The sequence below is a fragment of the Charadrius vociferus genome, unplaced genomic scaffold, assembly GCF_000708025.1.
Source record: "Charadrius vociferus isolate BGI_N301 unplaced genomic scaffold, ASM70802v2 scaffold261, whole genome shotgun sequence".
Lineage (NCBI taxonomy): Eukaryota > Metazoa > Chordata > Aves > Charadriiformes > Charadriidae > Charadrius > Charadrius vociferus.
In genome coordinates, this window is record NW_009646856.1 from 2,784,109 (window position 1) to 2,811,793 (window position 27,685).

Here is a 27,685-nt window from a genome sequence, read left to right on the forward strand (position 1 = left end):
GCAGCAAGGCCTTCACTGATACAGTCTGGGGAGGCTGTGTTAGTGAAAGAAAAAGACAAGCCCATCATCAGTTCTGCATAAATCTCATTATCCTGGGAGAGCTTCCATCATTTCAGCCCCACACTGTAAAATCTCTCTTAGCACAGTGTGTTCCCTCCACTTCGTTCCTCTTTAGTTATAGGCACCACAACCGCTTTCCCATCTAAAATTTCAAATCAGCATTCCTCCTAAAAACTTCTTGTTCTTCATCAATTTCAAAAATACAGCAGACAGAATTGCAAAGTATTCTCACTTCACTGCATGAAGGGCTACCTTGCATAAGAATGGGGCTGGCAGATTACATTCATGTCAAAGCACATAGCTGGGTAACTAAAAATAGTTAGAATGAAAATTAGTATCTGGCAGTTTTTGCAGGACCATAGTTTTATGCCAGTACAAACTCACTGAAATCAATTAAGGCAGATCACTGTAAGGCTGGAGCGTAACTGTGGTGAACTGGGCCCTAAGATTGTTTTTAATGCTCATCCCAAGTTACAGCCTTAAACACATATTCATAGACCACAGGGTCCATTTGTTTTAATTTATCGCAACAACGATAAACAATCTGGCATAAACATATTCTTTCTTCATTCCAAGAAATGCGATGCACCCCTTAGACCTCAGAGAAGGCACCAGGAAGAGCAGATGTTCACCCCTTCTTGTCATCAGTCCCTGGTCTGGAAGTATTTTCATATATGATCTTATCAACTTTAAAAGGAATGATTCAGTCTTGCAGCCCACCCTTCCATCAGTTTTATTTATTTAAATGACTAGAGCTGCTGAAGGTCTGATAAAGAAAAGCTGCAGTACCAGACTCCTGAATTCTTATTTGCTTATATAACGCAATTGTCTATTGCAGAGTGCATGGAGAGACGCTTATAACAAACTAAGGAATCCCATTTTCCGTCAAAAAAAAAACCCACTTCCACATGGCTAGATGGCTGCTGCTGGCAAATTAAAATAGCTGAGGCAGTTGAGCACCAGCGTTTCTTGCACTCCTTTAGCCAGTGATAGAAATAGTGGTTGTGTTGGACCGCGACTGTTCGATTCATGGGAGTGGGCAGGGCTCTGCGGGGTCTCCAGTCCAACCTCCTGTTCAGAGCAGGCGTAGCGGGAGCAGGCTGCGCAGAGCCTTGTCCAGCCTGTTTTGAGCATCTCCAAGCATGGAGATGTCATGCCCTTCTGGGCAACCTATTCCATGGCTTGGTCACTTCCACTGTAAAAATATTTTCCTTTCACAAAGCCAGAATTTGCCATGTTCCAACTTGTGTCTGTTGCCTCTTCTCCAACACCCCATCTCATCCCATTGTAGACTATTTTGTACAACACTCAAAATCAGCAGTTTCACTGAGCTCTACTGAAAGACGCAATGGGGTGGGACCATTTAGCGTATGGGCATCGTGAAACAGATCACCTTCTCACCTCCCACAGCACTACAGAAACGAGGAAGAAACTACTTTGAGATCCCCTACCAGAGACTAAAACCCCCAAAACTGGTGACTGCAATAACAGGACTGCCAGGGCATGATTCTGGTGAGGGATCAGGCACAGTGGGGCCATGGGGTAACACTGCTCCTGCCCAGGGCAGTACCTCTCCTGCATACACATGGGACAGCGCTGCTGCTCAGAGCGGTCAACCAGAAGCCACTTCTTGCCTATAGCCCAAGACATATGCTGCAGTGGCAGAGGGGAAAGCAATCCTCAGAGCAGATGTGATTCATGCTCACCCTGGACAGTCGTTCTTCACCTCAGCCTGTGCCGGACTGCATCCAGGTTACACACACTAAAATCACACACCTAATCAGGCTTTGCAGGGATTAAGCGGAGCCAGAGCTGAGGAATCGCCTAGGCCAGATGAACACTGCCATACGAAAGCAACACCAGCATAAATTGAAATAATTTATTTACCACTAGAGCACCACAAAAACAGACATACAATGTGTTAAAATACAGAGTAATCGATCACCGAAGTACAACACAGCTGTCCTTTAAGTTCCTTTTTTTTTTTCTCCTTTAAACCATGCCAACCATACAATTTTATTGATGCTAAACACATAACAAAATGCTGTCCTACCCCACCCAGCGAAGTGCTAAGATTTCCCCTCAGCCCCAGCCAACCCCTTGGGTCTGAGCTTTCAAGGTGCTGAACATTTCCCAGCAGTTCCCAGGGACTTCGCTCAGACAGTGGCAATTACTTCATGGAGATAAGGCCTCTGGCACAAAGTCCTTGAGCTGTTGCAGATCCATCATTCGAGGGGGATTTATATCAGACCTGAGGGGTGCTCTAGGATTCCCATTACCCCACTCTGTAGAGGGGAATTTCACTCATGAGTTCTGCACATTGTAGGATCAGGCCTAACATTCTTGGTAATTAAAGGGAAATACATGCCTAATAAACAAAAAAAATAATTGTAGGAGCTTTATAGTAGAGTATTTCAAATACTATCAGTGCATTTTGAGGAAAAAAAAAAAGTAAAAAAAAAAAAGAAGTATTCTTTCCTGGGATAATGACTTACAGAAATAAGGTTTTATACTTAAATTTAGAGAAAAACTCCAAACCCAAACCGAAATCTTCAGCTGCGTCCAGCGCATAGTGAGTATAGTTGGACAACCATGCTATCTCCTATTCCGCTTTTTCAAAGCTTCGAAACAGGTTTTGAACTGCATTCCCATGGCAGAGATTTGCAAAAATGTTTTTAAGGTTTTTAAAATGTGTCCATCCTTGTCTCCTTTCCTGTCCAACAAAAATACAGCTCTCATACTGAACCTGATAAAACTAATTTTGCTGCCGTATACAACAAAATCCAGAGTATTTACTACCCTGAGGAGTTTCACTGAGTTCACTGCATCTTCTCACTGGAGTAAGTCTGGCTCAAACAAGTGTTAGCAGGACAGATTTTTCACTTGTTCATCTCAACTCACTAAATAAATCAGAAGTCTAACATACCTCCTCCTCTGCGCTGAGTCAACGGGTGGGATTAGATCATCTGTGGGGCTATGTTTCCATCTAGGCAACAAGCACAGGCTCTACCGAAGTCCCGAGGAGCTGCGCGTGCAAGCTGCTGCGGTACTTCAGCTTTGCATCGGTGTTCTGCTGAAGCCAAAGAAATTGCACTTCTTAAAACTGGAGCTGACAACATCAAGCTCAGGAGCGTCCTCCCGACACTGCTCGCTCGGGTCAATGACAGAAAATGTCCTTCTCATCCAAGTAGTATGCTTTTAACACAGTTTTCCAGCTTTGCCGTGGATAAACCATTCATCATGTGAAATGAACTGAATGTGCCGCCTTCACGATTTTTTTTGGTAACTTAGGTTGGGGCTTTTTTTAAATGGCGAGTATGATGTGGATTTTTTTTTTCTTTTACTCCCTCTACAATATTTAAATGTGTAACAACAACAAAATCCTAGGAACCCCATGTTCCTTTTCCCTTTTCTTTTTTCACAAGAAGCTTTAATGTGAACTCAACTGAAAAAAAAAAAAAAGGCAAACTCACAAAAATCAAGGGTCTGATCCTCCTGATCTTTACACACACACCAGTCACCTAAAAGGGCCTGCCGTGCCGCTGCAGAAGTTCAAGGCAAAGCTCTGTTATCTGCAGTAGGAGCAGGCTCGGTCCCACGGACTAACCGCCGGGGCAAGTCCCCGCTGCGTATGAGGCCGACGCACGGCCTCCGACCCCAAACCGATCCCGCTCACGCCCCATTCGGGGCATCGCTGCGGCAGATGCTTCCTACCAGCCTCCTGCACAGTGGTGAATGTCATCCTCTGCAAGGGATTGCCTCGCCTCAGCCAGGCTGGGACGCCTCTTCTTGCGACACCTCGCTCCCTGCCCATCTGTTTGAATGTCTATAGCCAAAAGGAAATGAAAAGGTCTAGGAAGCCGAACCGCATCGCGATGCAAGCGTTACAAGCGGGGACAACCAAGGAGGGAGGGGAGGAGGCGGGAAGAGATCGCTCTAATCCATCCTTTTTATAAACCAGAAAAACAAATGGAGTCAGGTAGCTTATGTCATAATGATGAACAATATACAAAGCACATGTATAGCAATTATTATAAAACATGTATTTGTAGTGCAAGTCAAAATATAGGGACTCTACTCATACTGGCCAGCTAGAGGGAAACACGTGATTCTGAGTGATCAAAAAGAGCCCCAAATTCAAATTCAAACTCATGAGAGCTGACAGTATTACAGAGTACAAAAATATGGTGAAAATTTACACATTACACATAAAGTACTTAATTTTTTAATAGTTTACAAATAGAGATCTACAGATATGTTTCCAATTAAGCTGGCTTTTACTACCCACCTATTGTAATACTCTAGGTATGGTTACATATACCAAAAGAACAAAAAAATCCCATAGCATAGCTATACAGCAACATATTAAGGTCTGAAGATTAGACCAGTACATGTTAAATATTTCACTGGTTTACTAAACTGACATTTTAAATCATTTACAGTAAAAAAAAAAAATCTTATAGACTTGTCTTTGAGACTGAAACAGAGTGTCCTTTATTAGTAAATTATTCAGTATTTAAAACAAGGGTTTGAGACCTTACAAGAAGCCTCTCTAGGCAGCTGGCATGAAAAAAAAGGTATTTTAAAGGCAGAGTTTCTCAATAATGTAATAACTGATTTCTATTTTAATTGAACTAAACTAACCATTACTTTTCTGATTCTTGTGAACTTGTGTTCCTTTAGGCTTTATATATATTTCTGGCCGCTTATTTGGTCTCCACTTTGTCCACATTGGCTGGTTTTCTTTTTTCCAATGGCGATACAGAAATGTTCATTTGATAGTTTTTACACACAAATAAATAATGCACTGTTAACTCTACAACTAAGAGGAATGGGTAGGATGCCTATTGCGTAACAATACAGAGAGATCAAGTAAGGCACGGGACAGATACAGCAACTCCACTTCATGGGATTTTCCTGTTTTTTTCCTTTCACATAGTAACACTAACAAATTTCTTCCAGTGTTTATTTTTTAAAAGGTTTTTTTTTTTCTTTAACTTTGCTTCTTGTCTATCTCACACTATGTGTACGTGAAATGTAGGATAAAGGCCTTCAATGTTTTGCTTCAGATGCCAGTTTAAAAAACAAAACAAACCAAACTTTCAAACAGTTCAGACTAGTACCGCTTTTTTTTTTTCTGCTTTTTTTTTTTTCTTTTAACACTGATGAACCTGGGGTTTCATTTTTCTTTCTTTCCTTCTCGCTCTCTCTTTCTTTTCTTCCTTTTTTTTTTTTTTTTTTTTTTTTAATACACACACGTCATGCTGTTTCAGGGCTATCCTTTAGCTGCACTTGCAGGACTTTACGATCATGTTGGACAGCTGTTCGATTTTGGGTGTTTTGCCAATGTAGTAGAGGATGGTGAGGGGTTCCAAATCCTGGGACACGCAGCACGGAGAAGCAGAAGCTTCTGGATTTATGGTGTTATACAAGCTGAGTACCTAGAAGGAGAAAGGGAAAAAGAGAGATGAAGACAGCTATACCTCTGCTTTCCTGCCACTGCAGAGCAAATTCCTTTCTGCACCGCTTCCTCCCACAGCGCCTGAGAGAAAGCCCACTGAAAGCAGTATGAAGATTCCTGGATTTTAGTATTTTTTATGCTTCTCCAGTTCAATCTGGTGTCACAATCTGCCTGAGTTTCCTAAGGTTTTATCTATACGGTCTTAAACCCCAAAGCAGGTACACGCCTGGAGCCTGCCTTGAAAGCATAACCCTTGAATCGACAGACAGACTGTATTGATATGGAAAGAAAACACTTAAAGGTTTTTATCTGTGTCTTCAGATTGCCATACGATGTTACAGGATTTTGGCTTTACAAGTACACGAAAGGGAGAAGAGAGCCCTTTAGAGCATAAGCATGCCTCTGCTTTTCCTCTCTGGCTACGTTTTACTGAGTCCATTAGTGCCACCCTGCAAGGACCAGGACTAGAGCTGCAGTTACTCCTGTTGAGAATCAGCTGCGGTGAAGTTAGCAGCACTGGTGCTTTATGTCACGTTGGATTCGTACACATGGTTCTCTGCAAGGGAAGTATGTGGGGTTACCCACCGATGATGCACAGGTATTTCTGAGGATGCCATTAATGTGTTAGCCAAACACCAAGTGACCTTTTCCTAGAACTTCAACACAACATTTACAGCTTAGAGAGACAGAAGATCTGTTCAGGATAGCAACACTACCTACTTTATTAAGCAACTTCTGACTCCTTGGGCAACTATCCAAACCACATATTTGTGACCATGACAGTTATTCTTCCTCTTTCCTTTAAAAACAAGTGCTGCTCCAAACTGTGTACGCTACTACTCCACACCAGCAAGGAAACATACTTACCTTATTTATACCTCTGCCTGCTGACATTGCTAATAGTGCAATGGCAAAGCCAGTCAAAGCTACAGAGGATATCTATACCTGGGTCTATAAGATCAGGAAGAACACGCTATTGTGGCTTTACAGGTCGAAGGCAAAGCAAGCTGCACCTTGGACACTGCCCTGCTGGCTGATGTTGATCTGGTATTTTAAGGGAAGCTTGAAAAATGGGAGACATCATTCTTACTACGGAGCTGAGAGTGAAACTCTTACTTTATGACAACTGCAATGCAAATGTCTGCCTCTTGCATTTACTGTCTAGACATCCTTATTGACAGCTGAGAGAAATAAGGACTTTACAGCAGAATACTACTCATCCTAAGGCAGCTGGCTAAAGCGCCACATCTAATCCATAAAACAAAAAGTCCTATCTCAGACAACTCTCCTTCACATATAAATTTTCAAAGTACAAGAATGAATACATCTTTTGAAGTAAAACAAGCACATCTATCAGTACATTCTCATGAAATTCAGCATGGAAGCATATCAGTAACAATGAAAAATGAAAAATGGCAGGTCATAAAAGCAGGTGATAATCAGGTGGTAAGACTCAGCCCTTTTGTTACTCTGAAAGCACCTCCCTCATTGCCTCTGCTGACTGAAGTCATTGGGCCATCTTCCATTCATGCTCGGTAATGAGAGGTCCCTTCTCAGGCAGCCTCCCAAAGCTACACCAAGCTCATACTCACAAAAAGCATTCAATCCATCCATACGTCAATCTGATGAACACATTAAAAAAAAATAATCTCTGGGCCAATACGTTCCTACTGATTCAACACTAGCTTGAGGACATGTGCGAGTCCCTCTATAGGGCCATATTTCATCATCCTTAGTCATTGAGACAATAAATGCAAACTTTGGGCATCGGTGCTGATGTCAGTCCTAGAAACATATTTCAGCCTGCAGTTATAAAACAGAAGCTGAAAATAATCATTACTTACTCTGCTGTGCTGAGTATCTGAGCTCCATAAATATGGGCAGGCTCCTGCACAGAAATTAGCATGATATCCTTTAGGTTCATGAATCCATTTCCAGCCAAGATCCCTCTTGAAGTCAATATAAAGTGGACGCAGACAGCAATTATCTTGCACATTCCTGGGAAATAAAATACAGACAAACACATTGGTCACAACAAAGACAACATGGGGAGTAAAAATTATCTAGTTGCTTGATCCCTGAAAGATGCTTTACAGGCAGGCAAGTCTGAGTCCCAAAAATTCACAACCAAATCACATCAATAGTAGCTTATACTGTAACAAATCAGACAGTCATGGCAGGACTACCTTATACGGACAAAGCTAACGATTTCCCTGGAGGACTATTAAGTATTTTTCTCCAGGTCCTACGAGTGGCCTTTTTGAGCAGATGAGTACAGCGGAGGTGGTAATTTGGCTGTAATTATGGGGCTGATGAGTCTGGGCATCATCCCAGATGGAACTCAGCTTCTGCTTTCTAAGGCCACAAGCTTCCTCATCTGCGGGACTGAAGACCACTGGGCAGATACCTGCTGCACGCAGACCCTGTGGGTCTGCAAATGAGGATCTGGGCTCTGTATAAATGCCACCCGTACAGAAACATGATAAGCAACTGCATTGCACCTCACAGGCTGGTACTACTGTGTAAGTATACTGAATAGGGACACATAGTTACCTAAAACAATAGGCAGCATCTAGAGCACGCTTCTTCCGCCGACTGGGCTGTTGCGACTCAAGTCTGTAGGAGGGTAATAACATTAGCAGAAGATGTGGGGTCTTCCCACTGTATTTTTTCCTATTGGACTTTAAAGCTTTCACATCACCACTGGAATATGTGTAGTCATCAATACCTTCAAAAAATACATTTTGGTGATAAACATTGTGTTGCTTTTTCTTCACAAATTAAATAAACCACGTCTTTAAAAAAATTCTCTCAGAAACTGGGCAAAGATGGTGTCAGATGAGCATGTTTACTGGGAAAGTGGGGACAAATTTCAACCCGAGATCCTTAAGACAGTCAGACTTCTCATGTCATCTATTCTATCAGCCCTCCCACATTCACAGCCATTTAATGGCATTTGAGTACATTTATGAGAACTGTTGAAATGAGTAACAGGAAAGATTACTTCAGTCACTACATCTGCATTGCTTAGTTTCAAATGCCCCAAGCAGTGATGCTTTTGTCACTTCACTTAGGGCATGTACAACTATGTACTTTTTAAAACCTTGTAACACCATTAAAGCTGCTCTGGAAACTTCACCTGCATTTCCCACTCCATTCCATTAGTTTTCTCTATCAATCCCATTTACCTTTTTCTAATGCTTGTAAGTTCTCTGTCTACCATTGCCAGTTTATTTAAATCTGCTATTTTTTTCCCAGCAAGTCAGTTATTCTAGCCCCTTCTTTTGTATAGGCATGGCAAGGACACTGATCAAAATATTTCTTCTTGAAGTGGCAATCAATGACCTCACATTTTGTATTTTCTCTTGAAACACTAACTGCCTTACTAGCTTCTTATGATGGCAATAGCACAGGGAAAAGACTCAAGGTATTAGCCTTTTTTAGGAGTCCAGACAGCTCATGTTATTCCTGTTGCTGAAACCCTTTTGAAAATTAACCTCCTGAACCAGATAATACTATATAAAAAGATACACTTTTACTTTTGTAACATTTGCAATTACAGTGACCAAATATCATCCCAACATTTTTTTAAATACACACAATGGCTTTAATCATATGTACAGTACATGTATGTACTTAGACAAAAAATTCCAATGCAGTGAAACAATGGTTAGACAAACTTAATACTTAAAAAGGAATATAGCCAAATCCTTGGAAAACAAATGAACCAAATCATGATATACTTTAATAAATGAGAACTGCATAAACAGAATTTGGGTTGGTTCTAATATAGCCATAGTTTTATATGTACTGGTGGATGATAACTATAGCATGGTCAATTAAGTAACATTTCCCTTTTTGAAACCGAAACTTGAATGGCTTAAAAACACAAGGGAGCTTATGTGGCTTTGATGTATTTACTCTGTATCACCTTGTCTGCTGTCCATAAGAAGCACGTATATCCATAACCCTAACTACACGCTGCTGTTTATTTTTTAATGCTCACTCAATCCAATCTCTAAGTTTTTACCAAGTTAACTGTCAGCATAAAAAATACTTTGTGTAACTAATATACAAATACATTGCAATAAAGTCTACGTGCCAATGTAGATATATAGAGATAATCAATGTTAAACAATGTAGTTCTGGTGACTTCACCCGAGAATCACACTTCTGCTGCTGAAATTAGGAGCGCATAGACAGGCACACCATTGCCGCTTCTTCAACCCACAATGTGCTGGCAGTAAAACACTGTAGGACGTTTATACAAGCCTGGCACCAATTGTTCAGATCTCCCCAAAGTGACTGATGCCATTGTTCAGAATAATTTAAAGTATTACTGATATGACCAGAAGGAAAAACAAACAAACAAAAAATCATAGCTGGAGATATTTAGTGTGCCTGAAGAGCTGCAAGTACGTGTGCAGGTACTTACAAAGACTGGGACCCTCTACTCTCATAAGGACAAAGGAAGGTGCTTCTGCAAGCAAAGCAGACAACTGTTGCCTTACCTACACTTTGGAAATTTGCCACAAATGTTGTTTAACACTCGCAAAACGCACCATGCTCACACACATATCTACTGCAAGCAGCTTACATGTGAGTCAAACACCACTCTAATTCAACCTTCCAGCAGTAGTCGTCTCTACTAAGCCTGACCGTTACAGTGCAAGGATGGACAGCAGTCAAAGGGTTTATTTTGAACATATTTGGCAATTTTTCTCATGACTATCCAACAGTGGATGGTCTACTGTACAACAGTCTTCCCTACATCCAAAATGGTACGTATACGCAGTGTGCATGCTGCAAACTGTAGCACAGACACTTAAGGACATTGAAGCAGCACACATGGAATGAGGTGGCTGATTCATGCCATCTGTTTTCAGAATAGTTCAGCTCATTTAATTTTACCCTTGTGCCTTCAATACCACTTCCTAGCAGCTGATAATAAGAGTCTCAAATGAGCAAATTTTCAATCAGCTGAATGCCACTTAGAGAGGCAGTAATGGCTCTTTGTTTCCCTCCTCAATTAGTGAGTACCACAACATTTTAAAAAGTCTTTTTTTTTCGTTACCTGCAAATCTTGCTTCAAGCTCCTCACTTTTATTTGGGATGATATAATTATTGGAAGGCACGAAGGTGCAACACGGACAATGTAAACTTATCTTAAATCCAAGGTTCCTGTCTGCAAAACACAAAAGTGGAGTTGGTTTTTACACGTGGAATGACCCTGAAATACTGTTGAGTTACTGGAGGAGCAGTTGGGGCAGGAGTGAAGGCAAAGAGCACTTGTTGTCACCTCTGTGATGGAGCCACTCATGTACAGCCTCGGTGACATCAAAAGATAACCATTCTCCTTCAGCTCTTGTTTTAACTACTTTGCTGTCGATGTAGCGCTGTCCTGGTGATGATAATTCTTTAGATTTTAGAACCTGCGAGAAACAATAAATATGATTGCCTACAGGTTAACATTTACCTGTTTTTTATTACATAAACCACCAACATTATAAAATAGCAGAAAAAAACCCTATTACAGCTCAAACCTTTATGCAGCAGATGTACATTCAGGCCTGGTTTCAGAAATAATTTTCTTAGGGTGTGCAGGGAGAGAAAGTTGATATAAAAACACCCTAATGAAATCAGCTTATGCTCCCAAGCGAAACATGCCATCACATATTCGTTCCTAAGAGAAATTACACAGAAAGACTGCCCTGAAAACTTGTCCTGCAACACAAGTGGTCAAGAGATCATAGTAACTGGCACATCAAAAGAGGCTATTTTACCTTCTTCAGTAATACTTACACTGGTTAGAGCATAATGTCAGATGCTAAAGTAAAGCCTGTACAATGTAGTCTGTACACTGACAATATTGTAATGTTCACTCATAACTAACGTGTATGGTATTGCCTTATTCATGCTTCCAGCTTTCCCTCTGACTTCAGTTACTAGTCACACATTAAACAGAAAAAAAGTTATTGTCCATACAGGTAATGTGGGGGCATGCAGAGACAGCCTGGGGTGAATCATGACCACACATGCACTTGTGCAACAGGCGATGCTGCTCACATCCAAACTTTGATGCCCGCTGTATTTGTATTTGTGTCAAAAGTTTCACCAACGCTTCCTACTGAGAATGCAATAAAAAAAATACCCGTACAAAACCCAGCCAGCCCCTCCCTTTCAAGACACAGCACTGAGTGCCTAGAATTTCAAGTGCCCACAGCCTTCCTCCTATCTAAACAATTCAGCGAGTGCTTTCCCACATACAAGCACAGCCTGCTATTATTTACCCTAACACTAGGATGAAAACAACCGGACTTCTGGCTGCTAACAGGTTTCTGGTTTCCTGGTTATTACTATGTTGATAGTTTTGCGATGCAGGAAGCTGGAATGCCATGCAACATTAAGCCAACTCCAACCAAGATACCACACGATAACATCGCTTTATAACTTCTGGCATGCCAGTCGTGCGACTTCATATGTTTTTTTGTGTTCTTCCTCTCTTTAACCATCCAAGTCCATCTCCAAATGAATAACTGACAATGTCTCATTGTTTCCTCCTATTTTCTCAGCCCGGACCAACCTGACATCTAGCAAACGCTCCTGGAATCAAACAATGGTGAAACTGCATAATACGTGTAAAGAAAAATATTTCAAAAGAGGTGTGAAATTATGTCATCATGATAAAATTAGGCGTTTCATAATTAAACAGAAAAGAAGGCTTGAAAAGGCCAGATTCTGTCCAACATGCAGAGTCTCCCTTGTTTATTTCAAGGGAGTCCTGGCCCCCTCAAAGGCCAACCGTACAGCTCCCAAAACAGCATTTGTCTTATGAGAACAACAGCAGCATGACATGGTCTTTGCCTTCCTTCTAATCAACACATTTAGCAAAAAGACATGAGAAGATGTTGGTTCCCATCCAACAAATTACTAAGTGCCCCTAGTAGGCGATGCTGAGTTTTCCAGTAGGAACTGAAGGCAGTCAGACACCGAACATTGGGACTCCTTTTTATGAGGCAACCTTCAAACAAAGCATTTGAACAACTGTTTACAGAGAGTCTGGCAGCAGCAAGGGGACTACCATTGCTCAGAAGTGCCAGAGGGATGAGAGAATCAGTAATCAATGCTGGGAAAGTCCCAGAGAAGTACAAATATAACTTTGCCTTCCCTTTGGTCTTTATCAGGTCAGCTCAAGTGTTTCTGAGGATGTAATGCAGCTGTCATTCTACAAAGATGTGTTGGGGCGGGGGGTATGTGAGGCAAATGGGACACAAGAACTTGGCTCATTTCTCTTCCTTTCTGCACAGTCATATCTTTCCAAAGACTCCAGAAACTGCATACCTCAGTTTTGGCAGTCATGTAAGGATCTAAAAGTAAGTAATGTGCCAAGAGCAATCTCCTGATGTTAACTATAATTGGTCTTAGATATGTTCTGAAGACTCAGCTGTGCCTTCGTATCTAAAATAAAACGTCTTTATCCCAATCCCACTGCTACCAAAAGACAAAGTTGAGGGCTGGCAGCATATACCTGGCATGAAAGGCATTTGTAAAAGTGCAAGAAATCATCACTGCACGTATCCAATGGTACAAAGAACATCCATCCTCAACGATGAACTGAATGACAGGGAAAGTGTCTGCAGTTGTCAAAACTATAGGGCACTGTGGGACAGGGCAGACACTGTAGATTATGAGAACTACATATTTTCTATACTATGGTTATCTATGACGTTTGAAAGTAAGTCTTCTCTCCATGGTGTTTACACTGCATGTTCAGGAAGAAAATTATGAAGAATGAGCTAAAAAGTCACGAACTAAGTATGGCATAATTTCCACAACTGACATCAGGGGTTAAACAGGCACTAGCAGTTCTTAATTGAAAGGCTGTTAAGTGTGATGAGTGCCATACTTAGTAAAATTAGCATGTCTGCTTCAATCGTCTTCTCCTGGGCTATCTTTACGGTGTTAGGGTGGTGTATGATCTTAACAACCTGATTGCTTGTACACAAGAATGATCTTCTATGCTGCATTCTATGTTTGCATCCACACTGAAGCAATGGCACTCTACATGGTGGCAAACAAAGTGGACTTTTTGTAGGAACCTATCAGAATTTTTTACAGCTACAATATGTTCTTCAAATGAGTCTTCCAGAAATTATTACATGAGATAAGCATTTTAGGTTTTCTCTGCCGTTTTCCCCCTTGGGCTTGCTTCTCTGTACTTTGCACTACATTTCTGGTCTTACCTTCCCCATCAGCAACACACGTTTTTCTTCCAATAAACCCTCAAGACTACATTCCCACCGAAAAGCTTCTCTTTCAGTATTTCCAATCTTCTCTTTCTACTACATCAACTAGCTTAATTGTAAAAAGGAAGAAAAGCCTTTTCTGTGCCTTGCAGCTTTTGTGCTTGAAAGCTTGCCTACTTCTTCCAACTATACTGATTGGTCTTAGAAGAGATATTACCTTTACCTATAAACATTGCCTTTCCATGCCTATAAACACTGCCTTACCTTTATCCTTCTCCCATTGCAACCACATCAAACACTGTTATCAGAAATGTTGCTGCACAACTTGTATCTGCAGGAGCTAAATGAAGGCCTAAAAAGCAGTTCTTTGTGCAAAAGAGCTTTCAGTGTACTAAATATATTAACAGGAGACAGGGGAAAAAAAACCCACAGGAGAGAAGGAAGACTGAGTTAAACTTCCCCTTTAATCCTTTCTCATTTCCTTCTGGCACCTTGTCCAAACACTCCCTTTTAGAGAGGCAGAAAGAGTTTGGTATGCCTACGGGTCATGGATAGTTAACCATGGATGGTTAGGGCTTTTGGGGCAGGGGGAGTACCGTGCATCACCACCTGCATGTAGAGATGACGGAGTCATTCACTTGCACAAGCAGGAGGCAGAGTTTACACACACACACACAGCCTCAAATCCCTCACTTATGAGTGACACACTTACACATCTGCATGCACAAGCAGCTGGCAATGCACAGCAGCTGCCCGTGTGCAGGTGTGAGTGTGCATGCCTTCACACATGCGTGAGTGAAAGCTCAAAATCAACAAACTCAAAATTCAGGCTGTGCAAAATCTCTGCAGCTTCTGAACGTGGGGAAGTTCTTCCAGGTATATCTGTTTATTTGGTCTCGCTTTCAAAGAGCGATAATGCAGAGCTGACTTTTCTAATAAAGGATTACACTGGGAACATATGCATATGATCGCATTATGTGAGGATGAGCTGAATAGGTAGAAGTGTTACCAAAAGGTTATCCAGCAGACTTCTACCCCAATTTGCAGAGTAATTTCCATTCAGTAGCAATGCTTGAAATTCTAAGAACAATTTGGTTTTGTCTACCCTCTTTTTGTATGGGATTCCTCCCTTTCACAGAAAATCACATAGTTAGCCAAAATTCTTGCTAATCTCTTCCTGACAAAGTATCTTGTACACTTAAGCCCTGCCTTCTAGCTATCTTTTTCTATGGGAACTGCTAGCTTTCCCCTCATAATTTTTTTTTTTTTTTTTCTATTCTGACCCTTCTTAAAAACTCCCGGGGAAAAAATTATCTTACAAATACCCGTGGAAGATCTCCAGGTATCACACACATTCAGCCCCTGCCAGCAGATCAAGGCAAAACAAACACGTGAATATACGAATAATGCAGTGAATTGCAGGAAAGGGCTCATGAAGCAGCCAGACATGGAAACAAAGCATTGCTCTTGCTTGTACAGCTACACATGTTTAGGAAGCCCACTCGGGAATCTTGGTGATGACAGCACTCACATGCCACCCTCATCAGGCCTGCCAGATTTCTGGTATTTTATAAATCCTGTTGAAATCTGCTCTTCATTGGTTCTGCAAAGGCGTTCTGCTCAGTCTTCATGGGGAGACTCTCTGCTCTGCTGACAGGGATTTGTCTGTGCTCCTCCTCATCCATTAGAGGAGGCCAGACCATGATGCTACTTTGGAAGCATATCCCAATTCACCATGACCAGGGCATTCAGTGGTGAAAAGCTTTGGGTCTGTCACTAACTGATTTTAGAAGAATGACAAGCGAGTTTCCAAAAAATACTGATCTCTGAATTACTTCTGTCACCTGCTATGCTTATTTTTAAGATCAACTGGAGAGCATTATCTGATATATTTTTTTAGAATTTAAGTATCAAGTAGCTAAAATCTACATTACAATACTGGAGGATGATACTGTTTATTTATACGCACACATGTTTATACTCTCAAGTAACTGTCACACAGTTCTGAATATAAAAATAAGGACAAAGATTGTCTCAGTCTGTATTTTATAAACTGTAAAGTACACAGAGAAAGCTATATAATTAATGATAACAAACAAAGAGGAACGTTTGTAAAATTAGCAGAAACGTGGCTTCTTTAAAAAATGGGGCATATCAGAGGCTGATATAAGCAGAGTAGCAGCATTCAGCATCAGTGGAATTCTACTGATTCAAAAACAAACCCAAAAAACCTCCAAAACCCAAGACTCTAATAGAAATGTAATTATTTTGCTCAAATTTTCCTTCGCCTACTCCCCTTCTCATATATATAGGCAGCTAAAGCTGGGGATAACTGAATGAACACATTTGTGTATGTATTCTAGACAATAACCACTCAGAGCAGACGCTAGAACAGCCCGTCTTCATGACTCATTACACACATAAAAGGAAAAAATTTGACAGAAAGACACACTGGTTCTTTCAAGTAACTGGAGCTCCAGAACAGTGACTTTCCTAGTTTATTTCAGATTTGATTGTCTGGCCAATAATTACTTCTAGTCTCCTATAGTTATCACATATGCAGACAAATCAAAAAATTACAATTAAGTATAATTTACAGTGGAATGGTTTTGGCTAATAAATTCATCACCTCCCCAGAAAGCAAACAAACAAACCAACCAAAAAGGACTGAAACCACTAGTACCGAGGAAGCAGAGTACGTATGGGTAACATCAGCTCTAAGAAAACCCTAGGCACACATCAAAGGCCGAACTTCAGGAATAACAAGGGCATTTTATAGCTGGGTTTGAGATTTACGGTAACCAACTGTTAGGAAACATTTTTGGCAACTTACAGTTTCTTAAAAGGAGTTGATGAACTTTTAAAATATAAGAAGAAGATCATATGATCACTTAAAAATATCTATTCTGTCTGCTGCATAGCCCTGGGACTTGGGACGGTCACTGCTGTCAGCCAGCATGGGTTCTGCAATCGCTGAATAGCAGTAAATATGGCATTATCTTGTAAAAACCTGCTATTAATCTGTTTTTCCTCTCCATTCACTCTGGACTGTCTGATCTCCTCCCTCCAGATGCTGTTGGCTCCCTGATAACTTCCTTCCTTCCCTTTTCTTCTCTGTCATTTCAGACTACTGTGATGTTCTTGTGTATTACAACATCTTGGCAGGCTCACTAATCTTTCTCTTACTTATCAGTCATTGTCCATGGTTTCCATTGGAACTTCAAGGGCCTTTTAAAATAATGGAAATAACCTGACATGTACTTGTAAGCTCAAAGTAAATACGGCCAAACAATGAGATCCAGTGGTAAATGATGTGCTAATGCTGGTTAACATCAGAGCAGAGATAAGTTCGGCTATGCGCAACATCATGGCTGAAAACTGCCATTTAGGATAACCTCTTCTGAACTAGAAGAAACCTGCAGGAGACTCCAGCCTAACCCTCTGCAGTGGAATAACCAGATTCCCAAGGTCTGCATATGCAGCTGTTTGTGGTTTCCAAATTCTTACATACTATTCAGCCTACTGAAAGATTAACTCGCTGCCTGGTTCCAGATTTCAAAGGTCTCCTCAGACAGCTTTCAAGGACTTCATCCAGCCCTTTCTGAAGCTTAAAGTTAAAAAAAATGATCATGCTAATTCTCATTCCTTTCTCACTCCTTGGTTGAGTTTGAGGTCTTTGATCCTATCTTCGACACAAGGATAAGTAAACCCTTAATTCTGTTGCAAACCTCTCCAGTTTCTTACTTATTATATGTGGAAACATATGTTGTAAAATACAAAGCCTCCATATAGTACCTTTTGCCAGATAATTAGGAATCCACTGGCAATCAAAATCTTAGCTTCTTCTTATCGCTAGTGCAAAAGACTGACTGTGTATTTTTTCAAAAATTCTCAGTGCGAATTTTCAAGCTCTTCTTGTGACCACTTCTGCAAAAGAGGAATTCAGACTCTGCCTTCAGTGCTATGAGTCGAAAGGACTTTACAGCCCCCCTGCTTATCAATGGAAGTCTTTCCATTGCTCGCAAAGGTCTCCGAATCAGGCTCAAACCGAGGGCAGAATCTTTAGAGACTAGTATATGAGATGCAGAGTTCCTGCCAAAATACAAAGGTATGGAGTACTTGCCAAAGTTTTAAAAAACCCCACAGCTCTCTGATCCATCTGCTCAGAACTTGCCAGACACGTTCTTCATGCAAACTTGCAAATAAAAAGAACATATTGCACACATAACCCAACCCCTTTTATATCTGGATGGGCTACAGCTGCAGCAGGATTCTCTTACAGTGTTGGCTGCTCCTTGCTTAAAGGTAAAAGAAGTGTGAGGGGGGTAAAGAGATGAGCGGCTAAAGCAGGTCAAAAAGGGAAGGGGAGTGAAGTATGTCATGGAATCACTGCGACTGACTCATTGCATCACCCTGTGGTGCGGGGATGAGTTCCAGGAAGAGAACGGATCTTGAGAAGGGATTTCCTCCCCGTTTGTTCCCCAAGCAAGGCCTTCCTCCTGCCCCTGAAGATACATGTGCAGTGTAAGTTGGGGATACAGCCCTGAGGCCGTTCAGTCTGATTTATGCTTAAGCAGGCAGAAGACTCTGCATTGTATAAGCAATAAACAAGAACGAAGGGTCTGGGGTCCTTCTCGTGGAAGATTCTGAAATATTGAGTGCAATTTCCTGCCGTTTAGGAGATTTTAAGATAGCTCCAAAGAAAGATTTTACATAAAATGAAGCAAAACAAAAAAATCCTGTAAACTTATCTAGCATTTAGCTTTAACTTGCCAGAGGCACATTATGTTTTATTAAAATATCAACAAAGAGGAGCCAAAGTCAACAAAAACAGAGTGGGTTCTCCTGTCTTCTAGCCAAATCCCCTAGGTCCTACAGGGTACTCCTGTGTTCATCTCCCCTTTAAGCACAGGTCTCCCAAGCCCTTCCTCGTCCTCAGTCCTGTCCCTGACAGCCATATTTCATGTTAACATGCATTTTACTGCAACGTTTTGGTACGCAACTGTCTTTGCCGTCTGAACATTTGGACTTAGTGCTCCTTCTAAGATGCTGTCTTCTTCTGCAAGTCATTGCTCTTTCTTCCCTTCCTCTTGCCTGCACTGTTCCCTGTAAGTCACAATTCTCCTTGTGGTCTTCTCTTCCCACCGCCTACAGGCTTCCACCCAAACCACTCTGGTGCTCCTCCATTTTCTTCCATCATCTGTTCTTCATACAGGCTTCTCTCCAACAAAGCTTCACATCGTTTCCTACACCTCCCCAAAACAGCAATATTACCTTCCCTTCTCCAACGGGCCCTAGCGCAAGGCCAGCAAGCCAACCTGATGTTCCTCAGCCCAGTAACTACCATGCTGCAGTGCTTGGTTAAAACCTGCTCATGTCTTAGAGTAATGTGGGCTTGGCTACCCTACCAGACTGCAGCCCAAAGAGCTGCAGCTGCAGCAGCTGTTTTCCGACCCATGTCCTGCATTCCTACACTCCCTATAATGTACAGGCACTGCGAACGGCAATAAATCTATCAGCTCAGTGCCCCACATTTCTACGCGCAGCAGAGTCGAGCTGGGAGTACATGCTGGCTTGTGCCAGTAGCTAATGGGGTTATTATAAACTTCTTCAAGTCGTCTTCAATAACCGCTCTGTTCCTGGCAAGAGGTGGCTGCATCTGAGAGAAGTTCTCAAATCACAGTGAATGTGACACAGCGATAAATACTTCCTCTCATCCACGCGCACAGATTATTTGCGAAAGGTACTCTATACATGGCCTCCAGCATACTAACTTTTTTTTGTAGGCCATAGGGTATTCCAAACAAACAAAAAAAAAAGGATTCTGGAACAAGGAGAAAGCAGCAATTTGACTGAAATACACTGCAAATTAACCTCCTCTGGTCCTGAGCTTTTGCTGAGGGGGCCGGAGAAGGAGGAGGAGGTTGGTAGAGTAGAAAGTTATTAGATCCACACTTTATACCGAGTTTGGCACTTCAAAGAGCACTCTACATTTGCCATTTAACATAACCTTATAACCTTTCAGATCACAAGAGTCTGGTTTCAGGACAGCAATACATAAGTTGTGAGATCCAAATATACTACTTTAGATGTGGGTCACAGCAACGGCAGTCAATTAAAATCAAATGCCCCAGGTGATATCTGTAATACAGACATCCTGCGCCAGCTCACAGCCACAAATCCTGCTTCCTGATTTTTTCTTCCGTGGCATTAGAGACACCACTTTTTGGCAAGAAAAGAGAGGAAGGCCCCTCTGCTCCTGATTATATGGAGATCAGTCTGGAGTAGCTCTGCTGCAGTCAGTGTAAATTGTCTCAGATTTGCACCACGGAGATTTGGCCCAAATCTATAGTAACTTGCTCTAAATGTATTCCCTAACTGAAAAACAAGACAAAACACTGTCTGAATTGAAAGTATTTGAACAACCGACTGTGGTTTAAATTTAAATCTGACTCATAATGGGGTAATATGTTCCACAGCATCTTCCTCCTCATACCTCCAAGCAAGGAGAGAGGCCCTTAAAGACACGGGGGTTACCACTGTCTGGAGGGCAGATGGTTCTTCCTAGACTCCGAGCAATCTCCTTGGCATGGATTGGGCCCTGCCAACATGGAAAGACCAAAGGTCTGCTCCTGCTTACCTCCAATTCTTCATCGCAATCTGATGCCACCCCCGGGCTTTAACCTGGTGCCATTCATTTGCTCCAACCCTGTACTCTGTTACATCCCGTGGTACGTCCCCCCACATCCGCAGCCTCTCAGGTACCCCCACCCACAGCAGCCATGGATAATAACGACGATAAAAAACAGCACTTCGGCTGCGTTTTTCAGGATACTTTACGATGTGTTAACAAAACATGGCATTGCTTCCATAGGAAGTAATTATTACTTGTTATTGTTTGACCGTCTGTGTATAATAAAAATACCTTAAAAACAATACCACAACACTCTCCGAACAACGGCTTTTTGCCCTGCGAGGGTTTGCACTCGTCCAGCTTTGCGGTGGTGCCTATTTATTTTTTGGAATGCTCATTCATAAAATACGAGCTTGTTTTTTGAAGGGTGTAGGGACTTTATTCATAAATACAGAAGCACCTTAATAAAAGAAAGATGTGATGAAGTCTTCAAAGCAGGCAAGAAAACTGATGAACAAAGACATTCCCATAACAACTGAGCTTTATCTGATCAAATTCCAATAAAGCCTGCATTTGGCATAAATCTTTAAAAACATAGCAAGGGCCACTGGAGGATGCTAAACCTTGTTTATTTAATATTATTCCTCCTCCCTTCCCCAAAAGTACTTTATCCTCTTAATATTTTCTGAAATCTCGGTGCATGCTGAGAAGCGCATCGAGTAAATGCGGGAGAAGTGCGGGACAGCGCTTGCTGCGTTTGAGATCACACTGCCTGCTTCCTTCCTTCCTTCCTTCTTCCTTCCCTCTCTCCAATGTGCTGATGAGCAGCAGCACCACCAGTAGATTAACCCTCACTTTCAAGCAGAAGAAACAACAGAAAAGGCAGTGCCTTTAAAGAATTTAATTCTCAGTGGCTTCACTTAACCAGAGCCAAGAAGAGACAGAAGCTTTCACAACAGCCTTATAAAAGAAACTTAATTCCTACTTCTGAGTTTTATTATTTTCCATCCAAAGACTGCTTAATATGTGCACTGTGCTTCCCATCTGCGCAGGAACACGCGGATGTGGCTGACTAATCCTTAAATACCAAGAGAAGTATTCTGGGTGAAAACAGACATTAAAGAAACTGCTTCTGCTCTTGGGGATTACCACTTGCCCACTGGCTTCATGGCCGCATCCCGGGCACCTGCATGAGAATTAAGCTCCTGGACCTACTGCCCAGAGAAACCCGGGGTGGAGGCGGCAGACCTGGCAAACACATCCACAACCACTCGCTCCCAGCATAAATACAACCGGGTGCTCTCTGCTCCAGCCCTGCCTCCGAGGTGGGAACAGAGTCCTGCTGCTGCTGCGGCAGGGGGTGGGAGCAAGAGGCCACGGCCCTGGCTCGCCACGCCAAGCAGCTCCAGACTGCCGTCCCGGAGTCAGAGCAAACAAGGGCTGCAGGAAAACACAAAGTCCTTTTCTGATGTGGTTTAGAAAAGGGAGCCAAGTATAGCCCCAGGAAAGCTAAGCTGAAAAGGTGCAGTCTTGCATTTCTTTTTTCATTTTAAGGGGTAGATCTGTAAGGTCAGAGGACCACACAAAGAAAGAATCAGGAGGAGAAACAAAATATTTATATTCTTCTTGCCTTTTTTTTTTTTTTTCCTTTTACCCTGCACATCTGTCTCTTGCTGTTCCTAAAATAGTCCTTCAGAGTAATGCTGTCCCTTCTGCACCAGTGGCACATATATTACTAGTAAATTGCCACTGGACTACATCAGAGAGCTCTTGGAGAGCAGTTAGGAAACTTGCATGTGTTCAGGGACAGCCATTTTCCCAGTGAACCACCACAAGAGAGCTCTGACTCTCTCCAGAAGACTTCTGCCCCTCTCTTACTGCCTGACTGAGAAAGATGAGCGGACATGGGAAGAAACATTCCCTGAAACTGCATGTATGAAAGGAATTTCAAAAACCCTCATCACGAAGATCTCCTCAACAAAGCAAAACACTAGGCAACCCGAAACTTGGTAGGAGGGAAGAAAAAAAACAACCCTAATAATTAAACGCTGCTTATGCAAGATGAAAAACCACATTATTCCTCCTGGGCACAACAGCCCTGGCAAGCCCAGCACGTATCTCACACGACAGGAAGGAGGGCTTATGTGCGGAGGAGGAACAGCAGCTCCACATGCCAACTCCACCAGCAACCTCCTCTGTAAGGCTCGCTCTCCATGCATGGCTTTTCATGCTGGAAGCAAAGATACCTGAGTAAGTCTTCAGCCCTTACAGAACACATTTGCCCCTCCCATTTCCACAGAAATGAGCATCTTCCTCATTCTCCACTCTTACCTCCCACATTTGTACCTTCCTTCGCTGCTATACACCTCCATCTGCACTTTCAATCTATCATTATGCAGCCGTCAAGCTCCTCTAGCATCACTGGGGCACCAATGCCTCCTTTCTCACCTTCCGCTCCTTAGATTTTCTTATTTCTAGTCTCTAGAATTCATATACTAAGTTTTAGGATGCTTTCTATAGCACTGTCCTACAATACATCACAGAGTATCTCAGGTTGGAAGGGACCCATAAGGATCATGGGTCCCTCCTCTTCAATTTCTCCCCGTTCTTGCTTTTCCTGTTAGACACTGCACGCTAACCTCACACCTTGTGACGGAGATTAGATGCAGCAGTATCTGGGGACCCTGAAGATCCCCCAGGAGAGCTGCTGGCAAGGACGCCATGCAGTTCAGACTGGCCACCACAGAGCTAAGATAATACCTCCATACAAGGATCTGGGGAGAGCTGCATACAAGATTGCAAGATAGAAATATGACCAAAGGGAGGAAAAAACAATCAGCAGAAGGCGGCTACAGGAACTTGTAAGAAGTAAAGCAGAGAGAGGAACTACCAAGCAGCTGTTGTCATTTTAATAGGTGCTCTGCAAGGGAAATGCTCCAGAGACAGCTTGCCTCTCTACAGGCAAAGGAGCAAAGCAACATGCCTAAAACAGCCTGGCACAAGCACACACTCAGAGCTTGCTGCCTTTGGCTTGCCTGTTACTTGGTGCAGAAAAGACCTAATCCTACCATAACCTGCGCTCATTACTCACCTAACACTTCACTCAATATGCCCCTCCCAGCCTAAAAAAGAAACTGCTTTCCTCACCAGCTATATATTTATCTAAACGACCCAAGTACCTGCCCTGGATGCAGGTGTCAGTCATTTCCATGGGCACAGGCTTGCTGGAGTCAGGCTCTCTCAAATAAGCTCCAGCTGTTTCTCATCACAAGGCGAAATCCCAGCCAAGCAAAGGCCCTTTCTCCCTTACCTCTGCTGACTGAACCCTTTGTGTCCCACGTTCCTCAAAAACGGAAAGGCAATGAACTGAGCTCAGGCAACCGCAGCTGTACTCCTTTCAGGTGGCTGACTAACAGCTCTCAAAAGTAGAACAACAGAAAGCCCAGAGATGCCATCAACTCCTTTTAGGATGTCTGAACAGTGAGGTCAAGCCAGAACATACAATCGTTTCAACAGGCTGGTGTGGCAGCATCACAGGGACATGTAGTGTAACTCTCTCTTGCGGCTGTTACACATAGACAACACCAGCGACTCTCATTAAAGATTCCCAGCTTTCTCTTTTAACAAATGACACTTTATTTACTCGACTCTTCTGCCAGCCTGTCCCTGGGAAGGAAAGCAGCCAGGCTGCAGTCATGAAGCCAAGCACCCAGTGACCAATCTGTGGACCTGAACCACATTCAACTACAAATCACACTTCTCTTACATTTAAATAACGTCTAAACAGTCCAGTGTGCCTTTTCCTGCCATCAGCTTCTAAGGTTGGCTTATGCTGTCACTTCAGCAAGCGTGTGAACCCAAATTCCCTTCTCTCCGCCCAAAGTTTGGCTTGCACTTGACCGGACCAGGCAGGAAAAGGTGAACATTGAAAGTGAGGGAGAAGACTAACTCAAATTTGCACCCACTGGATCTGAACCGCACTCTACAGCGCTGCAAACCCAGGGCAGCACTCAGGCATAGCTAATGAGGGCAGCAAGAACAGAGCCAAAGAAGGGCTCAATACACTTTTACAAGGTGGTATCCTATCTGGCAGGGTTTTCAGCAGAACAAGTCCCGGGTTGCTGGAACAACCATGAGTTTTACTCAGTATAAAACTGCTGGGAGCTGAGCGGCTGTTGGTTGCTGGGTTTCTCGGCAAAGTCAACTATGCTTTAGATGAGATATGCTCTAGACAATATTTGCACAAACGCACAGACTCGATGTAAGTTACTTCAATGGCTTTGAAGTCTTTAAAGATTAAATGACATCAATCTTACCAACACTCGGGAGTGAGAGAGTCATGGGGTCATTTTTTTCTTCACTCCTCAAACACGGAATTGTCCAGTTCCTTGCCTCAACCCCTGGGATACTATACAGTATACTGAAACTGCTAAGCTATGAAACTCAATCATTAACAATGCTATTTCTGTGAGGAATGGTTAACAGGCTACTCCTGAACACATGCCAGAGAGAGAAATTTGACTTCTATGTAAACTACAGTACAGGGAAGGTGTTGTGAGACAGAGATCCTGGAGACGACTTGTTTGATGTCATGTTCTGTCACTCATTATTATATGCTGAAACTCTGGAGTCCTGAGGCACAATTGGTAGAAAAAGTTTCCACATTTCAGCTCCATATGATTTTGAATAGTCCTTTCTAAGAAAGGCACAGGAAATATGAGTCTACTCTGGAAAGATGGGACTCGACTGCTTCTCCCTGTGGTTTGTTCGACCTGCTAGACAGGTACAAGGTGGGTTTGCTGCAGAAAGACAGGGAGTGGATTTGTGCGAGGTGCCACCATACCTGGTACAGCTCTATCCGCTGCTCTGAGACCCGTGCCTTCGAGTTCTGCAAGCGGAAGACCCTGAACTCGGCCTTCACCAAGTTGGAGGCGTTCTTCTCCATCGCCGAGACATCAAATCTGACGATTCGGAAGTAAAGGCTGTAATAGCTCGGTGGGATGGCATCTGCAAGAAGGCAGTGTGATTTAATTATTTTTTTTTTAATGGTAAAATACATTGTTCCTTCAAACAGTGTAATACAAGACAGGCTCAGTATGGGAAATATCTGTAGCATGATTCCGTTTCCAATGTCAATTTAATATTATTAGCAATTTAATAAAAAAAAACAAAACAAAACAAAACCACCCCACATGTGTTTGATTATAGGAATACCGTATTAATGCAGATTAACAACTATTTCGAACTCTATTTCAGGTCATGCATTTAAACCTCCCCTCTTTCAACAGTTGTGGAAAATCCTGGATGCTTGTAAATTGGGAAAAAATCATAGCAGTTGGTATCCGGCAAATGTCTTCAGACTTGCATAGAGTTCACAGGCATCTGCTAAGACCACAAGTAACAGCAACTCATCTGATCTGCATGTTCTCTGAAGCCCATTTCTCCCCAGAATACAGAGCATAAATTAGCCAGCTTCAGATTTTGTTTCATATTTAGTTATTAAAGGGTTTTATTGAACAAAATATTCATTCTGATTATAGTGACAAGGGCAGGAAGAGAAGAGGAAGCAGAATGGGAGGGAAAAGGCAAGCAGATAGTAGACCTTATGAACAGAATTACACCCATTTTGATCACTTGCAAGCAGTAAAAACCATAAATGTAACCACCCCTCACTATGCACTGGGGGGAAAGCAGAAAAAACAGTTAGAAAAATGGACTCAAATCTTCAATAACAGTGTTAAACAAATGAGTTTAGGTTTTAAAACAGTCTCTTCGTACTTCCCAGCTGTAAACCCTGACAGAGGCTAAGCAGAGAAGCACTTCTGCACAACCTGGGTTACCCTGAAGGGTTTGGTGACCACCTGAGGCCTTTTACCCCTGTCCTACCAGCAGCAGGAGGAAGAACCTGGCACCCAACCACCATCCCCTGTGTTTGTGACTCTCCCCTCACCCCACTGCCTGGCAAGGTTCTCCTCAACTCCACAGCCCAACTCAGAGAGGAGACAAAATGACTCCAAGGCCCTGATGAAAATCTCCATTCAAACTGAGGAAAACGTTTCCTCTTCTCCTACCACGTGAAAACTGAAGTGGATACAAAAAATAAAGGAGGAAAATCGTGTTTGGGGAGCGTGGGGTGATTTTCAGCTGAGGAAGCAAAGCTCACAGGCCTCCCCGGGGCCACGCCAGCAGGAAGACTTCAGATAGTAATCAGAAAACACAAAGTTTTCCCACCAGTCACGTTGCTCGGGATTTGCCATGCAGTGGCAGCAGATGACAGCCTTGACATTAGGGAGGTAAGCAGCTCAGTGTTGATACAACATAACACACAAGTTATCACTTCTATGTAAAGAGATGGGAGAAGCCAAATCAAGGAGATGGGAGAAGCCAAATCAAGTACATCTGCGTTATTATTTATTTATTATGCAGTTGGTGGCCAGTCACAAGTCGTGTTCCACAGGGCTTGGTAATGGGGCCAGTTCTCTTTAATATCTTCATCAACGACCTGGACGAGGGGATTGAGTGCCCCCTCAATAAATCTGCAGATGACACTAAGTTAGGCAGGAGTATTGATCTGCTGGAGGGTAGGATGGCTCTACAAAGGGATCTGGACAGGTTGGATTTATGGCCTGCGGCCAACTACATGAACTTCAACAAGGCCAAGTGCCGGGTCCTGCACTTGGGTCACAACAACCCCATGCAGCACTACAGGCTTGGGGAAGAATGGTTGGAGAGCTGCCTGGTGGAGAAGGACCTGGGGGTGTCGGTTGACAGCCAGCTCAATATGAGCCAGTAATGTGCCCGGGTGGCCAAGAAGGCCAACAGCATCCTGGCCTGTATCAGGAATAGTGTGGTGAGCAGAATCAGGGAAGTGATCGTTACCCTGTACTGGGCACTCGTGAGGTCCCACCTCAAACAGCTTGTTCCATTTTAGGCTCCTCACTACAAGAAAGACATAGAGGTACTGGAGCGTGTCCAGAGTAAGGGCAACAAAACTGGTGAGGGGTCTGGAGATCAAGTCTTATGAGGAGCGGCTCAGGGAATTAGGGTTATTTAGCCTGCAGAAATGGAGGCTGTGGGGAGACATTATTGCTCTCCACAATTACCTGAAAGGAGGTTGTAGAGAGGTGGGGGTTGACCTCTTCTCGCTAGTAACAAGTGATAGGACAAGAGGAAATGGCCTCAAGTTACACCAGGGTAGGTTTAGGATGGATATTAGGAAAAAGTTCGTCACAGAGAGCGTTGTTAAGCATCGGAACAGGCTGGGCCGGGGAGGGGGGGAGGGAC

General features: G+C 42.7%; 1 protein-coding gene across 1 annotated transcript in view; it reads right to left on the reverse strand.

The window, feature by feature from the left end:
• Positions 1 to 4,135: 4,135 nt before the first annotated feature.
• Positions 4,136 to 27,685, reverse strand: part of TGFB2 (transforming growth factor, beta 2) — a 66,398-nt gene continuing 42,848 nt past the window's right edge. Inside the window, exons 2-7 of the mRNA XM_009894312.1 lie at positions 25,245 to 25,408; positions 10,821 to 10,953; positions 10,596 to 10,706; positions 8,075 to 8,249; positions 7,366 to 7,519; positions 4,136 to 5,501 (exon numbers count right to left, since the gene is read on the reverse strand). Coding sequence (XP_009892614.1) covers positions 5,343 to 5,501; positions 7,366 to 7,519; positions 8,075 to 8,249; positions 10,596 to 10,706; positions 10,821 to 10,953; positions 25,245 to 25,408 — 896 coding nt within the window. The 3' untranslated portion in view covers positions 4,136 to 5,342. The remainder of the gene's footprint in view (positions 5,502 to 7,365; positions 7,520 to 8,074; positions 8,250 to 10,595; positions 10,707 to 10,820; positions 10,954 to 25,244; positions 25,409 to 27,685) is intronic.